The sequence below is a fragment of the Colletotrichum graminicola genome (genome assembly GCF_000149035.1).
Source record: "Colletotrichum graminicola M1.001 genomic scaffold supercont1.13, whole genome shotgun sequence".
Lineage (NCBI taxonomy): Eukaryota > Fungi > Ascomycota > Sordariomycetes > Glomerellales > Glomerellaceae > Colletotrichum > Colletotrichum graminicola.
In genome coordinates, this window is record NW_007361017.1 from 744,871 (window position 1) to 759,255 (window position 14,385).

The 14,385-nt window shown below is 52.2% G+C and overlaps 4 protein-coding genes across 4 annotated transcripts; 2 read left to right on the top strand and 2 right to left on the bottom strand.

Annotated features, from left to right (window-relative positions):
- Window positions 1–3,282: 3,282 nt before the first annotated feature.
- Window positions 3,283–4,998, bottom strand: GLRG_04278 (TPR domain-containing protein; the record flags this gene model as incomplete). Its single annotated transcript, XM_008094963.1, has 4 exons — window positions 3,283–3,653; window positions 3,737–3,841; window positions 3,915–4,597; window positions 4,658–4,998. The coding sequence occupies 4 exons, from the start codon at window positions 4,996–4,998 to the stop codon at window positions 3,283–3,285; spliced, it is 1,500 nt and encodes a 499-aa protein (XP_008093154.1).
- A 431-nt stretch (window positions 4,999–5,429) lies between these two features.
- Window positions 5,430–6,243, top strand: GLRG_04279 (cytochrome b5-like Heme/Steroid binding domain-containing protein; the record flags this gene model as incomplete). The annotated part of the gene is made up of 4 exons (XM_008094964.1): window positions 5,430–5,520; window positions 5,853–5,890; window positions 5,945–6,002; window positions 6,062–6,243. The coding sequence occupies 4 exons, from the start codon at window positions 5,430–5,432 to the stop codon at window positions 6,241–6,243; spliced, it is 369 nt and encodes a 122-aa protein (XP_008093155.1).
- Window positions 6,244–7,949: 1,706 nt separating this feature from the next.
- GLRG_04280 (uncharacterized protein) lies at window positions 7,950–8,111 on the bottom strand (the record flags this gene model as incomplete). Its single annotated transcript, XM_008094965.1, has 1 exon — window positions 7,950–8,111. A coding segment is annotated over one exon (162 nt), but the record flags the coding sequence as incomplete, so codon positions are not given.
- A 3,453-nt stretch (window positions 8,112–11,564) lies between these two features.
- Window positions 11,565–14,284, top strand: GLRG_04281 (uncharacterized protein; the record flags this gene model as incomplete). Its single annotated transcript, XM_008094966.1, has 5 exons — window positions 11,565–12,118; window positions 12,176–12,448; window positions 12,503–13,333; window positions 13,388–14,063; window positions 14,132–14,284. 5 exons carry the CDS (start codon window positions 11,565–11,567, stop codon window positions 14,282–14,284), a joined length of 2,487 nt encoding a protein of 828 aa, XP_008093157.1.
- Window positions 14,285–14,385: the final 101 nt, after the last annotated feature.

Consider the following 14,385-nt stretch of genomic DNA (forward strand, 5'->3'; position numbering starts at 1 on the left):
GTTTTGACCATTTCCGGTAGGTGGTGGATGTGTACCTACCTATGTACATACTTCCTCCAATCGGGAAGCGCTTCCAAGCAGCACCGTTTTTGTTCAGCTTTCTTGCGCCGTTTTGCAGTGTGGGAAATCCATGAGAGGCCTCGGTGTAAGCGATATGACGCACGTCGGGCACTGGACGTCACATGCACTGCTGCTCTCAGTGGCTAAACGGCGCTCCTGCCATGCTTATTCTTTGCCGTCGAGCATATGTGGCGTTGGCCGTATTACCGTCGTCAAATGGTCCTAAGCAGCAACTGAACGATCAGCAGTCCTGTACCGCCCCGAGCCGAATCCTGCCTGCCACTGTAGCCCGCCCCCCCCCCCGGTAGCGGAACTCCACAATGGAACGCCGGGAACCGTCGGCGGTCACATCATTTCAGAAAAATAAAATCCTTCCACTGAATTGGAAACAGCAGGGCGGAGAAACAACTGTTATCGCACCGCCCGCATGTGCGAGATGCGTCGGCTCTGCGTGTTAGTCTCTCGTTTTTGCTTCACAAGTCCCTCCAGGGCCTGTCACTGTCCCCTACCCAGATCAGGCAGCCATTATTGTCCCTGTTCGAGTCCCCCCTCCCTCTCAACTAACCTTTTTGCTTCCCATTCCCACGAAACAGGCGGGGGTTCCCAATGGCTGGGTTTGGGGGTTGTCTCGGTTGCGGTGTTCTTTCGAACATCAGCAGAGTGGCGCCGGTACGAGCGTCCCAATCAGAGGCCTCGATTGTTTTTGTCATGCTGCCTCCCGGCTGCAGCTGCTAGCGTGGCGGGTGCCCCCCCCCATATCCCATAACAACCCTTACCTGGTTTACTACACTGTTACTTAAGCAACTTGCGTGCAGGGGATTCTGACATAGGGTCTGCGTCGGATCTTGTCCCCCGCCGCCCGCCAGTAGTCACACCACAGTCTGTAAATCTCGGTGGGCAACAAGATTATGCTTCTTTACTCGCTCGTTCGGTCTCGCCCCTTAGCTGTGTTTCCCTTCGTCTGGACCCTGGACCGAGTAACTGGGTACGCAGTATTGTGTCATTGGAGTACCTCAAGCAGGGTTCGAACAAGTCGATACTATTTAAAGCCCGCAGGCCCCCCTTATTGCCAAACTGGGCATATCAGATTGCTGGCCGGCGCACCCCGGACCAGATCACGTACCCAGCTTTTCGGTCGGCTTTATCCCGCCACTTCGTCTTCCGTTTCTATGTTGCCTCGAAAGGGGAGTAGGTACCTATTTGCCGATATATCAATGTCTTACCTCGTGGTTATTATAGCTGCCTGAATCTGGCGACAAGGACGTCCCTTGAACCCACCACTTTCGCCGGCTGCGCAGATGGACAAGGCTATTCGAGTCTGTCCGCCACTGGTCGAGCGGAATTCCGGTTAAGACGTCGGAGAAAAGTTTCCGTTGATCCAGTGCCCCAAACCCCGAGTGACATTATGGCATGGTCTGGCCGGGGACGAGGAATGGTGTTGCTGCATGGACCAGTGAAAACCCTTGCATGGAATTCAAGGCATGCTGTGAGGGCATTGGCTGGGTTATCATTTGATACTCATTGGATTAAGCTCGCCTTCTTCGCCTAGCACGCATAAGTCTCGACGTGGGTCCAATAAACTAAGGGATCATCAACATCTTAAAAAAGTGGCATTGTATCTACTTCGACCACGACCGTAGATAGGGCCACTGCATTCCATGATGCCTCAGGCTGACGGAGACCGGCATGACTGTCCGCAATCCCGCAAGCTGCATTTTGTAGACAACCCACATCATCGACCATACGCCCGTGGGTTGGCCGGAGCCGTTAGCATGTGAGGTTCACTATCGAGAGCAAGAAGCCAAGTGGAGCCGGAGACAGCCGCACGCAAGTATGTTGCTCGCGACATACAACCATTCGCTACACCTGAGGTACAAGGAAGGGAATGTTGCATGCCGTCGTCGGTTTGAACAGAGTCTCGTTAGGACACGTCAGACAGCGCATCCGGGGCATGCCACCTGAACACGATGGAAAGTGAAGCAGCGTTGAGCAGTCTACCTTGCTGACCGCCTCTCTGTCTGTGAGCGACGGCATGACATCGCCCCTCTGCTCTGCAACTCCACGCCTAGGAATTGTGTAACTCAGTGTCGTGGCCTTTCCAGGGTTAGCCATTGTTGAATCCCCTCAGCTTGATCCGTAGGTAGTCTGGGTGCTTTGCAAGTCCAGCACCCCGCAGGTTGCAAAGAACGGTATTAGGCTAGTCGCCGTTTGGCGCGGGAGGGGGGATTGATGAGGTACTTGGCTACGTGGGTGCCATGATACCAACAATTTCCCCAGCCATCTAGGCAGAAGGAATCTTTGCAGATATTCGCATCGGGACTCCGATACCCATCCTCAAGACGTCCAATAGGCTAACCAGCGGCTGGCGGGGTTCCCCGCCCAGCTGCACCTCTTCTCCACTGCTGAGTGACTATTATCCGAATAAGGCAATTTCCGCTCGACTACCTGCAGGGGACTGACCTGCGTCTGCTGGTACGCCCAGCCGCTATTCCCCGGCCATACGATCGCCGATCTTCCACTTGGGGTCCGAATTATTTTCTGAGCCACGAGGACCCGAGCTTAGGAGGATGAATCATGAAAGATGGTTTTTGGGGTTACAAGAGTCATGCCTTCAAAAATCCTCAGTCCTCAGCACTGGCGGTCTGTTCCGGGCCGAGTTCTGATGTCGCGGAGAAAGGAAAGAGTCCCTCATCCGACCTCGGAGCCCGGACTTAGCCAATGGTCGCTTCACCTTAACCGGAATTTCATTATACGTACACAAAGCGATGATATTGCGGTGTTTGATGCTGCCATATATCGAAACCAGGTTGATTGACATCGCCACCGATGCTCCAAGTGGCTGGCGGCTCTAACAAATTCGTCGTTCCCCGGCTCGCATGCTGCCGTTCAAGACCAAGACAATGTCTAGTGACACAGTTGCCGCCGCGACATCCTTCCGTCGTCAAAGCCAACCCAGTCGATTCCCAACGGCCAATGCCGGGGAGGCAGTAAAAACCTAACCCCTGATTTCGGTCTAGCGCTTTGGGACCGGAGGCTTCTGTCTTAGGTGCCTAGTTCCAGCCCTATGTAGGAACTTTGTGGGCACGATTGTAGGGGTCTTTGGCACCAACCGCAGAGCCGTTGGTGCTGACATTGTTTCGATTTCCCGGACCTCAAGTCCTGGCATCCCCAGGACGGAAAGAGATGGTGTGGAGCGACCAAGGCGTGTGTCGCTGGCACATTCTAGAGCCTCTCGAGTCCGGCCTCGGCCTGGGCCACAACTGAAGGAAGGCCGATCCTTTTACTCATGTCGATGGCCTGTTGGAACCGTTTCCTAGCATCTTCCTTCTTTCCTAACATGGCAGCGATATCGCCCATGTTTGCCAATGCCACGGCACATGCCTCGTCGCACTCTTCTGTTCGCTCGTCACCCGTGATATCCTTGGAGTGTAAGTAAGCGTTGCGAGCCCAATTCTTGGCAGCTTCCAGAAACCCGGCACGATCCGTTGGCATGTCAGGGCTGACCATCGCGTTGGAAGTCGTAGGTGCGTTGGGAATGGCCTCCAGTGGAGTCTGAAGAGGATGCTGCGCAAAGGCCGCAGCCAGGTTGTTCACTAGACGATGCGTCAGTAACGTCCAAATACACGTTTTGGGGGCATCGCTCAGAATAGTTCAAGGCGAAGCGTCATCAACCTACTAATTGTAATTCGATGGCAAGGGCTGTCGCAGAGACGCAATGCTTGGAAGAACAGTGGCACTGCCAAATGGAACTGAGACTTGGACTCGTAGTGTTGAGCCAGGGCTGTGACGCAACGTCAGTACAATGTCGGCAGAGGCTTCAAAACGTCAGTATCGGATGGTGGATGACAACGAACATTCCATGGCTCCTCCAATCTCCTCTGGACTCATCCAGGGGCCCTCTTGCTTCTTGATACCCTCATCATGGCGCCGCCGTGACTCCTTCAAGGCAGTCTCGACAGCCCACGCCAAGCGAGCCTGGGCGTTCTCTGGCTCCATAACATGCTCATCAGAGTATAGAACACCAAGTTTGGTGCTGGTGCCAACAGCTTTGGCAAGCAAACGGGTGCGTTTGTGCCATAAATTTTCAGCAACCTTCTCTTCATCATCTTCTGCGATGGTTGGGCGTTGACTTGCAGGCGGTTGCGCGACAGTAGGCGGCTTTCCTGACTTGTCTACTGTTCCGTCTGCGACGGACTTCTCCATCCACTCTACCCACTTGAGGCAGTCTCTTAGTACTGAATTCAACACAGTGATGGCTCCTTGGTAGTTGCCAATCTTCTCAAGCCAAGCAGCTGTCTGGATCCTAATGCCCAAGACGTCGTCGGAGAACGGATCTAGCTGAAGCTCGTTGCACTGCTCCAAGGCTTGCTTGTAGTATTTCCTTGCCAGGTTAGGGTCGGGGCTGATGTTGGTGTAGTATAGTGCTCGACGGAGAGACTTTGCGATCGGCTTGGGGTACTTGGTGAATTGACGGGCCATGAAGTAGTCGAAATAGACCTTGACAATATAGGTGGATATACCTGCCAAACCTGCGAGACTTGAGGGTAGGCGAGTTAGCAACGCAGTTCAGAGTTGATGACAATGATGGACAACTTACATAGCCAGGGCTAGTAAGAGCTCTTCAGGAGTCTCTTTGAACATCTTCTTCAATCCTTGCGGTTTCATTGAAGTCAAAAAGGAGCGGAAAGACATTAATCTCCAAAGCTGGCGTGCTTGTGGTGGTGGTGGTGGAGGCGGAGCCGGCGGGTTAGATTTCTCGGGGCCATTGTAGGACGAGTTCGATGTGCTCTGCTGCCTCAGCTGATTGTGCCCACACACAGTGGCAGCGCTCGAAAGAGTGTCGGCTCGTAATGTTGCGCAGGACGCGGTGAACGGTTTGATGACTTGACGGCGGCACGAGTCAATGGTCCGTAATGCCGCGATGCGCGACGCTGCCATCGTCGAGATGGACCAAAGACAGAAATCGTGTTAAGAATCTAAAGGCGTACAGTACTGGATTGGTCGTTGGACGAGTTTCGTCGATGCTATCTGTGTTGGTGGTATTTGTGCGATTATTGTCAGTGAGTGACGTATTGCCACGAAATTTAATGGAAGACCAGAGCTCTTGCTATTGTGGGTCTGTATCACAATGCGCAGCGAATCAAAAATGACGCTTACTCCGAGGCTCATCCGGCCATGCTGGAGCCCCCACCCCACCTGGATCGTGGGGAAGCTTGAGCATCAGAGTCGAGCTTGTTTCCCCTCCATTCACCGTCTTTGTAAGAGAAACAAAATATTCACAACTCTGCAACTTGTATCTGACGCCTCTAAGCCTGCAACTCGATACCTATACTCCATATCATCTATCTCTCATCGAAACTCTCAAGAAAATGGCCGGAAAATTCGAGCCCAAGGTCCCTGTCGAACTGGCTCCCCCCAAGGACGACCCTATCACCCTCGAGGAGTTGGCAAAGGCCGATGGTAAGCTGTCTTTACTTCCGTATCTTTAATTTGAAGTACTCCCGTCATTTCATTTGCTCCTCAAGCGATGACCGCCGAGCGGCTTGTACCTGGCTCTGACTGGAGGTACCTATGTGTGCGTTGGAGAGATCGTTCACTCATTGATGCGTGCCCTCAATGATAGGGGCTTAGCCGCCAAGGGTTGAATGGATCAGGATTCTTTTGGACATTTTAGAGGGCTCGAAGCGACTCAGATTCGTGTTCAGGTGTTTGGGTACATGCTATGTTGTTCCCATGCAAATGTTCTCGCCAACTAAACTTACTCGATACCGGCGACGCTAACAGCATCATAGGTTCGGATCCGAATGGGAAGACATACGTCGCGATCAAGGTAAAATCAAATTATAAGAAACGTGTCAGCGGCTTCTAACATATTGCCTCCAAGGGTATTGTCTATGACGTGACGGGCAACAAGGCCTACCAACTAGGAGGTTCCTACAACGGTGAGTCCCAAAACTGCTCACAAAAGCCAAAGGTAGTACGAATACTGATATTTAAGTAGTCTTCGCTGGAAAGGATGCCTCCCGCGCTCTAGGTATGACCTCAACAAAGGCCGAGGATGTCAGCCCTGAGTGGCAGGACCTCCCTGATAAGGAGAAGGGTGTTCTCAACGACTGGATTACTTTCTTTTCTAAGCGTTACAATGTTGTGGGTCGCGTTGCAGGAGCTACAAACACGGAGTAAAGGGCAGAAGGAAGGAAGGCCTGGTTCCGAATAACGTAGAGCAAGCGGGAGTGGTTAGGGACTAGAGCAGAATGGGATCTCAAATGTTGCCTTCATTTGCTCATCTGAGCGTGATACGCTGCCGGGAGTAAGTTTAGTCGTAACAAATATCGCGAGCTCATTCTGCGCCAGTGGTCTCAAGCCAAAGCCTGCCAGCCCCTCCTCTTTCTGCCCCTCTTTGAAGAAAACACTAATATCGATTTCAATCATGGCATTATAGTTACACTTCGCAGACTTTTGGCAGCCGTCGTGCGTTTTGCAGACTTATCACATCAAAGTTACCCAAGAGCGATGTGCCCCCGCGGCACTTATCAGCACATCGCTCTGTGCACGACAGCTCACTGTCTCATGCGATGCCACCAATGTTGTATGACGCTCCTACACTGGTTCATCCTTGATGCTTGATGGACCATCGGCCTCGAATTTCCTTCCATAAATACTGGATTCAAGTGTAAATATCTAGTTGAACCAATGAGGGTCTCCATATTGGGTTCTACGATTGGAATCGGATACAAGTCACCGGGTTCTATTTGAGGCGGCCTGTTTACCAGTATCTGAATGAGTAACAAGCGACCAGTCTTGCGTCATATATTATTCTATTCTAACTTGGGGAGTATTCAACGGACAAGCGCCTAAATCTAGATCTACTATTCAGAGGACTTGGCCTTGTTCCCATGAAGCCGCTCCCCTTCGGGAGTTTCAGAGTGCCGTTCTGGTGACGCGTAGCCTTTCTGTTGTCCAGTCGTACGAAGGGTTATGTACATGCCGGTTGCCGTGTTTGCCATCCGGTCACACTGCGGTATAGGTTCACGAAGGCCTCAAAACTCGGAACTCAGGAAGACACAACTCCTTACGTCAAACCTGAAACTGCCTAGCATATCGACCCGCAAATCTTCCAAGGAATGATACATAAATCACGATCCTAAGTCAACCTTTGAGTGTACTTGTGAGCCTCATCACTCCTATCACTCGTTTTCTTTCACCCGAAGCTACGTAGTTAATGAGCCCTACGATGCCCCTTAACCAAAGCTGAGCCAACCAAGTTCATACATTCGCTCAACCCAGTGCCCTGTTGATTAAAACAAGTCAGTGATTCACAAGACCAATGAGGAAATGCATACCCGTACCCGCTTCTCACGTCACTTCGTGTCAGGTTCATCATGATTACAGCATGTGCACCCAATGGTTGATCTGTACAAGAATCTAGAAACATGTACCGCAACTTTTACCGCCTATCTTCCTGATACAACCATAGAGCCTCACTGGCTTCTCGACCCAGGCAGGTACAAGAGCTGTGCACCGAGAATGATCACAGTTTCAAACTACCCATTGTTCCAGGTCTATACCACTATTTTATGCAGTAGCGTTCGCATAAGGCTCATATCACTACATGAACTGAGACGAGGGTTGTATGACACTATTTATCAAATATTGTTGAAAATGAGTAATCATCTAATCAATAAACCAACCAGTCGGGTGTCACTTTTGCGCAAACCAGTTTATGTTTTCATAAATGGAGAAATACACGGAATATTGCTATCGTCGTGGACTAGCGCCGCCACCCTTCGCTGCTGACCCCCTTTTCAATGACGCCGGCCCCTGCCGCCAACATGTTCCTCTCGATTGAGCCCGGCGGCAAAACACGGATTCTCCTGGTCTCTCCAGGCCGATATGCAGTTATCGCACGGCACGCTTTGTCGCCACGAGTTGCGGAGAACCTTGACACCGAAGCATTGGTGATTCGGATCGTTGCGAGCGAAATGACAGTACGACTTCAGCCGTACAATCGAGTGGTTGCAGGTGAAGAGAAATTCCTCCCAGTCACACATACTGCCAGAGCGAGCCGAGGGGATTGTCGAGCGGTGCTGGTGAACGGCCTTAAAAGAAGCTGTCTTCTCGTGGTCAGCTGTGGACTATGGACAGTAAGAGGGCTTGAACACTGTTCAGATACATACAGAATCTACGTCCACTCGGCTCTGCGAATGTGTCTTCCCCGATTAAGTTCAATAGTTCTGGTCAATATATCAGGATAAAGGAAATTTGTAGTAGATGGTGTCAGATGCTTTTTGGCACAGTAATTGCCAGTTAGTGTTCAGAAGTGAATCTCACCCCAATGAAGCACACACTTCCGGGCTGTTGCCAGGCTTTTATAACATATTTGTCTTGGGGACTCGGCTCACAGACCACGGTAACCACCATGGGGTTTCGAAGATCAATATGCAACTGAACGCAAAGAGAATTGTCGAGGCCAACAAGACGTCTGGCCACATAGACGCAGCGTACGTCCATGGCTATCTTGTTGATGCTGTGCATCGATGAGATGTCGGTTTGCGAGGATGCCATGCAAACCTGGACATGGTGTGGGGGCAACCTCGCTCAACAACTACCTCGTCCGGACTTCAGCAGCTCCCACATGAAGCTTAGTCCCGTACGTCTAAGGGGAGGGGGTTGACTGTGCATCCCCGGGAGAGGAGACTGCAGATTCCCTGCTCGGACGGTAGGTACGGATGCAAGAACTAGCATATTCCTCCCTTCGAGATACAATGAAGCTTGGCTGTCGTCTCAAGTCGGATGATGGCAATAAGCAATGAGTATAATGAGAGAACTGTGTTGGCATTTTCCACACTGAGAGCTGCTTTTCGACCTTGGATCGGAGATATCGGCTACCCCCTCCAGGGACACTCACTCCGTGTTCCGGGTCTTGAAGAAGATGCATACTCCTGGTCTGAGTAAAAACGCACTTTGCAAAGGTGACGGCGTGTTAGTTTGCCTTTTGGAGAGTTGGTGCCAGTAAGGGCCAGCGCAGTACGAATTATTGCCTGGCCATGTCATAGATAATGCGCATCATCCTCTGAAGGTTGGTCTAGTCACAGAAGAACTGTTCATTTGGGCCTCCAGGGTTTTGACAGGTTAAGACGGCCGGCTTCATCTTGTTCTCTCTCTAGGCTCGTCTGCAATTTGTTGGTCGTGTGTCACGATGGACATCAAATCCTATCGACAGTGGAGAATATCATTTCCGCACCACCCAATTGTTTGAGCCGTTGATTCAGGACCCAAATCGCTTGCATACTGCGGAGCGGCCCGATAGGCGGGTTTACCCAGCTCAGATGTAGGCTCGCTCCTTGGCGCAGAGCAAACACCGAATATCCTGCACAGCGGACGAGGCAGATGCCCAAACTAAAGTTACGGCCGAACAGTTCCCTGGCCGTTGAAATTTTCTTACCATAGCGTGCCATTAGAAATGTAGAGCAGGTATGCCACAGCGCAGCGCGGATTCAAATGTCCATCTTGTAAGGAGACAAATATTGCGGCAAAAGAAGTACACTCGTAAGACTGTGCAACAGGGGACAAGGCCCCGCTTGCCAGAACATCCGGCGGCCAAACGATGCAGATTCCCTCAAGTATAGGAGAGGTTGAAGGAGGAATAGGCCTTCGGAAGTGGGCCTGCAAGCATCGGAAAGGTTCAAATCTAGGGAGGGAGGGAGCGGGCATCGGAGGACGACATTGGCGGAAATGACACATCGCATGCTGAGCTATGGTTGCTCGTCCAAACAACTAGAAGTGGGATGATGATTGAGTTGTTCTATCGCATGAGAGGTGACCCAACAGGGTGCCGTGCGGGATTGCGCAAAAAGTAGAAGGTGAAACCCGGGCGAGGGCGTGTATGCGAGCCTCACATTGCTGGTTGGGGATCACGACTTGCGGTTCTAGAAGACCAACCCCCCATCAACCACAGCTGCCCGCCCTGGGGAAAGTCGTTGAAAGTTCGGACCCCACATTCGCACACCCTGTCAAGCCTACGACGGCTCAAGTCTCACTCAGTTCTGTGGAACTCCTTGCGGTGGAAGGTGCCGCGGGCTCTAGAACTCGAAAGCGAGCAACATGACTGTGCCAGCTGAGAAATACCCAAGGAAGTAGCAAGCAATTCTTGATGGAGTGGTTAGGGATAGGGTGAGGATAAGTAAGCAAGCTAGTCGAGAAGGGCGTAAAGCTTCCTCTTCTAGGCATGCGCAAGTCTCATGGGATTGGCCCCGTTGAAAGTGACATCGGCTGAAGAGTACCGAGGCGAGTTGGCGTGGCTCCCGGGTAGTTGGACCAAGTATCGCTTATATCTAGCCACTGAGAAATGTAACGCCCAACCAAGTCTTGGTTTTCGACAGACAGGTAGGCGGCTTTGTATGTCCCGGGAGTTCGTTGGCGTGGTTGTTTTCGTCCTGTTGCTGGATGTCTTCAATGGCAGATACCTAGGTAAGTTGTGTAACGAGACAACGAACGGAGTGTGCAGTGTAGTACTTGGTTAATTCAATGTCTTTTTTGAGTGAGCCGAGCGGTCGATGTTGGAAGTGGAAAAAATGCGACCCATTCTCCGGGTGCCTGGTTGCCTCGCTGGTTGCCTTGTATCGCTGCCTAGTGTCTTCCGGACGTTGATTGGCCGGGGCTGGGCGTCGACGTGTGCTACTCACCGAGAGTCGCCCCAAAAGCAAGGCGGACTAGCGGGTGGACTGCGCCCTCGACCTCATGGCTGCCTCATCTACTCCCCTAATGTGTGTGTGAACCGCCCGCAATCGCTCCTCGCTTTGCCTCGCATTAGTCACATCGAGCCCTCATCCTCATCCTCATCCTCATCCTCATTCTCACCCCCTCCTTCCTTCTTCTTCATTGCTTTCTCCTCGTCCGGATGACTACAAGTCCCCTTCGCTTCCCTCCGTGTCCACGTCGCCCGACTGAAACCTTCGGTTTTCTTCCATTTTGTCCTTGAGCCAGCAGTCTTTTCTCCTGGAAGACTTCGCCTGTCCGTTTGCCCATGTATTCCTAGTCCCGGGAGCCAGTCGTCCTCTTTCGGCCCCGACCGACCCACTGCGGGCCGGCAACTCAACCGCACCAACCTCCCATCTTGACTCGGACCATCCAGACTCCGCTTCGCTTTGACAAACCCTCTACAGGCAGTTGCCTTCTCCCCGGTCACATCGGCTTCGAGTCTCAAGCTTTGAAAGCCAAAGCAAAGAAAAAGAACAGCTCTGCGTGCCTGACTTCGGACTCGAGTTGGTTGCCTTTGTTCCCTTCCGTCGTCTATTACTACATGTATTGTTAACTTTGCTATGTAAAACCGGGCCAGTGCCTTCTACTGTGGGAGCAAATGCCAGCAGAGCCGCCTACTCTGTATGCCGCGGTCTAACGTGTAATTAGTTGCTCGTCACAGCTCATAGTTCGAGTTGTTATCTTTGGCCGCTCTTCGCTGCTACGACGACGTCCTCTCGTTTATGACGAATCTGCCCAACAACATGGGGATGGACCTCGCAAAGCAAGGCCAGATGGTTCCCATTCGGGACACGGAGACCGTGGGTGACATGCCGACACCTTCGGGCCAGTGCTTCCATCACAAGACACCGATGCCATGGAGCCTGATGGAATTTTATGGCGGGGAGCAGCCATGGGTTCCTTCGGGTATTTTCGGTGCATCTCAGCAAGGCCGACCAGCACTTGCGCCGGGTATTCAGCGACGAACCAACGGCAGCTTCCAGGGCTGGCGGAGCACGCTGCCTTCGGAATGCGATACTGCCCCCTCGGGGTTTCCTCCTTCTGATTCTGGTTATGAGAGTAGGACCAAACACAGTATCGAAAACACATCCGTCTTCAACGATGTGGACCGCAGCCAAGATACCCAGAGCCTCTCGGGGCAGGTGATGGACTATCACCCCTTCGGCATAACCCCTACCGATGGGGGCTGGGACAATATGGCTGCAACACCCGTTCCCCTATCCCAAAGCGGTGCCGTTGGAAGCAGATTGCTTTGTCCGGACTGTCAGGCTCCTTGCAAGACCAAGTCAGAGTTGAAGTGAGTTCGCGAACTGATGGCACTCATCTCGGACAACCGCGCTGACGTGTAATTAAGCAAACACAATCAGCGGCACCGCAAAGCCTACATATGCAATGTCTCCGGATGTACCCGGAAGGAGGGATTCGGCACTTTGAACGACCTCGACCGGCACAAAGGCAGTGTGCACCCTGACGTTTTTAACGCAGGCCCGCGGTATCGTTGCCACATTGGCTCATGCCAAACCAAGGACAAGATATGGCCCCGGGCGGATAACTTTAGGCAACACCTGAAGCGTGTGCATCATCGAAATATCAGCTCTGAGGATGATCTTAATGAATACTCACTGCAGTAAGTGTTTTTGGATAGGATTGTTATCGGATGTGATAGCTAACAACAGCGTAGGTCATCACTACAGAGACCCCAGGATGCTTCATTTCAGCAGAACGCGCAAGATGATTTGGAAGGCGTAGGCTCGGAGCTTTTCAACTCCTACAACGAGGGTGCCATGGCCTGGGACGACAGGCCGACAACTTTTGAGGAGATTCAGCTATCTCCTCAAGAAGAACCGCCAATGCCTATGGACCTCATCCTCGATCCATCTCTTACCAGGACCGATGGCTCAGCATCGGGCGCATCTCTCGATTCATCGGAGGGTGATATAGCTGCTTCCAAGGCTCAGTTACACAACCAAATTCCTGGTCTGCTTCATGAGCCTAGACGCCACGAGTTTGTACAACCCAAGGAAATCACCAGAGCTCTGTCTCCTAAGGCCGTTGTTGGAGCTAAACGTGATGGCTCCTATAGCTTCCGTACGGACCAGCATCAACGTACTCTTATCGATATTGGCTTAGACCGCGAACCAGATGTTGCGATTCCAGAAAGAACCCAGAGCAGGTTTCTTGATGGTTCTCTAGAAGATAGCATGGACTGCGATGCCGCTACCAAGAAGCCGACTCATCCAGCCCTGGCCGGATCCAGCGGGGAGAAACAACCCGTCGAACAAGGGGAGCAGCCGACTAATCGGTCTCCCTCTTTACTTCGGAACAAGAGCCAAGAAGTCATATTCGATCTTCTTTCGCAGCTGCCCAAGAATGTCATTGAGACATTCCTCAAGAACCAGACAGAAGCCGCCCCTCAGAAACCCGCATCAGCTCCTATCATAACTACCAACAACCAGCATCAATGCCCGCACTCTACCTGCCAAAAGGGCTTCAACCGAAAGTGCGAGCTCAAGTAAGCAGTCTCTACCATGCCTTATGATAGTCCAGCGCTAACGCAGAGAGATAGGAAACACATGAAGCGCCATGAAAAGCCGTACGGGTGCACGTTTTCCGACTGCAAGAAAAAGTTTGGCAGCAAGAACGATTGGAAGCGCCACGAGAACAGCCAGCACTTCCAGGTTGAGATGTGGAAATGCCACGAGAAACGGGCCGACAATGAGAGCGAAAGCTGCGGGAAGGTCTGTCACCGCCGGGAGACCTTCCGGAGCCACCTTGCAAAGGAACACAAGATGAATGATGCCGTGCAAGTCGACAGGGCACTCGAAAAGTGCCGCGTCGGACGCAACGGCGAGCCCAGGTTCTGGTGTGGGTTTTGCAGCAAGATTGTCGAAATTCCGCAGAAGAGCGCTACCGTCTGGGCCGGGCGGTTCAACCATATCGACGACCACTACGCAGGCCGGAATAACCAACCCAAGAAGGAATACTCAGACTGGGTAGCTATTAATCCATGCCTGCCCAAGGTCGACCTCACCGGCTCTCCGGATGATTCTAGCGACGCGGAATCGGCCGACGAGGGCCCCGTTGTCGTCGACTCGCAGAAGCCCGGGGGCGATACCCCCAAGGCTGTAAGCTGCCATACGAGAAAGAGAAGGCTAAGAGATGACGACGACGACGACGACGACAACGACGACGACGACGAACAAAATGGACCTAAGCGCATACGAACGTACAGGTGGTTGTGCGTAAGTAACCCTCGTTCATCATCATATGTATGACTTGGTGGGTCCTCGCTAACAAGTTACCTCTACAGTGCGCATGTGAATTTATGGACGCCGACTGTAAGTTGAATGACAACTGCATCAACTTCAACTGCAACCACAGACGGTGCGATAACTGCGAAGTCCAATGTGTCACGGTCCGGGACAAAAAGGAGGCCCACCGTTCAGCCAAAAAGCAAACGTAGAGGGTTATAATGTGATAATAGATATAATGACGATGATATCACCCGTTGTGGCTATTGGATGCCCTGATGGTTTCTTATGTCGGGCGCGAGGAAGTGATAAC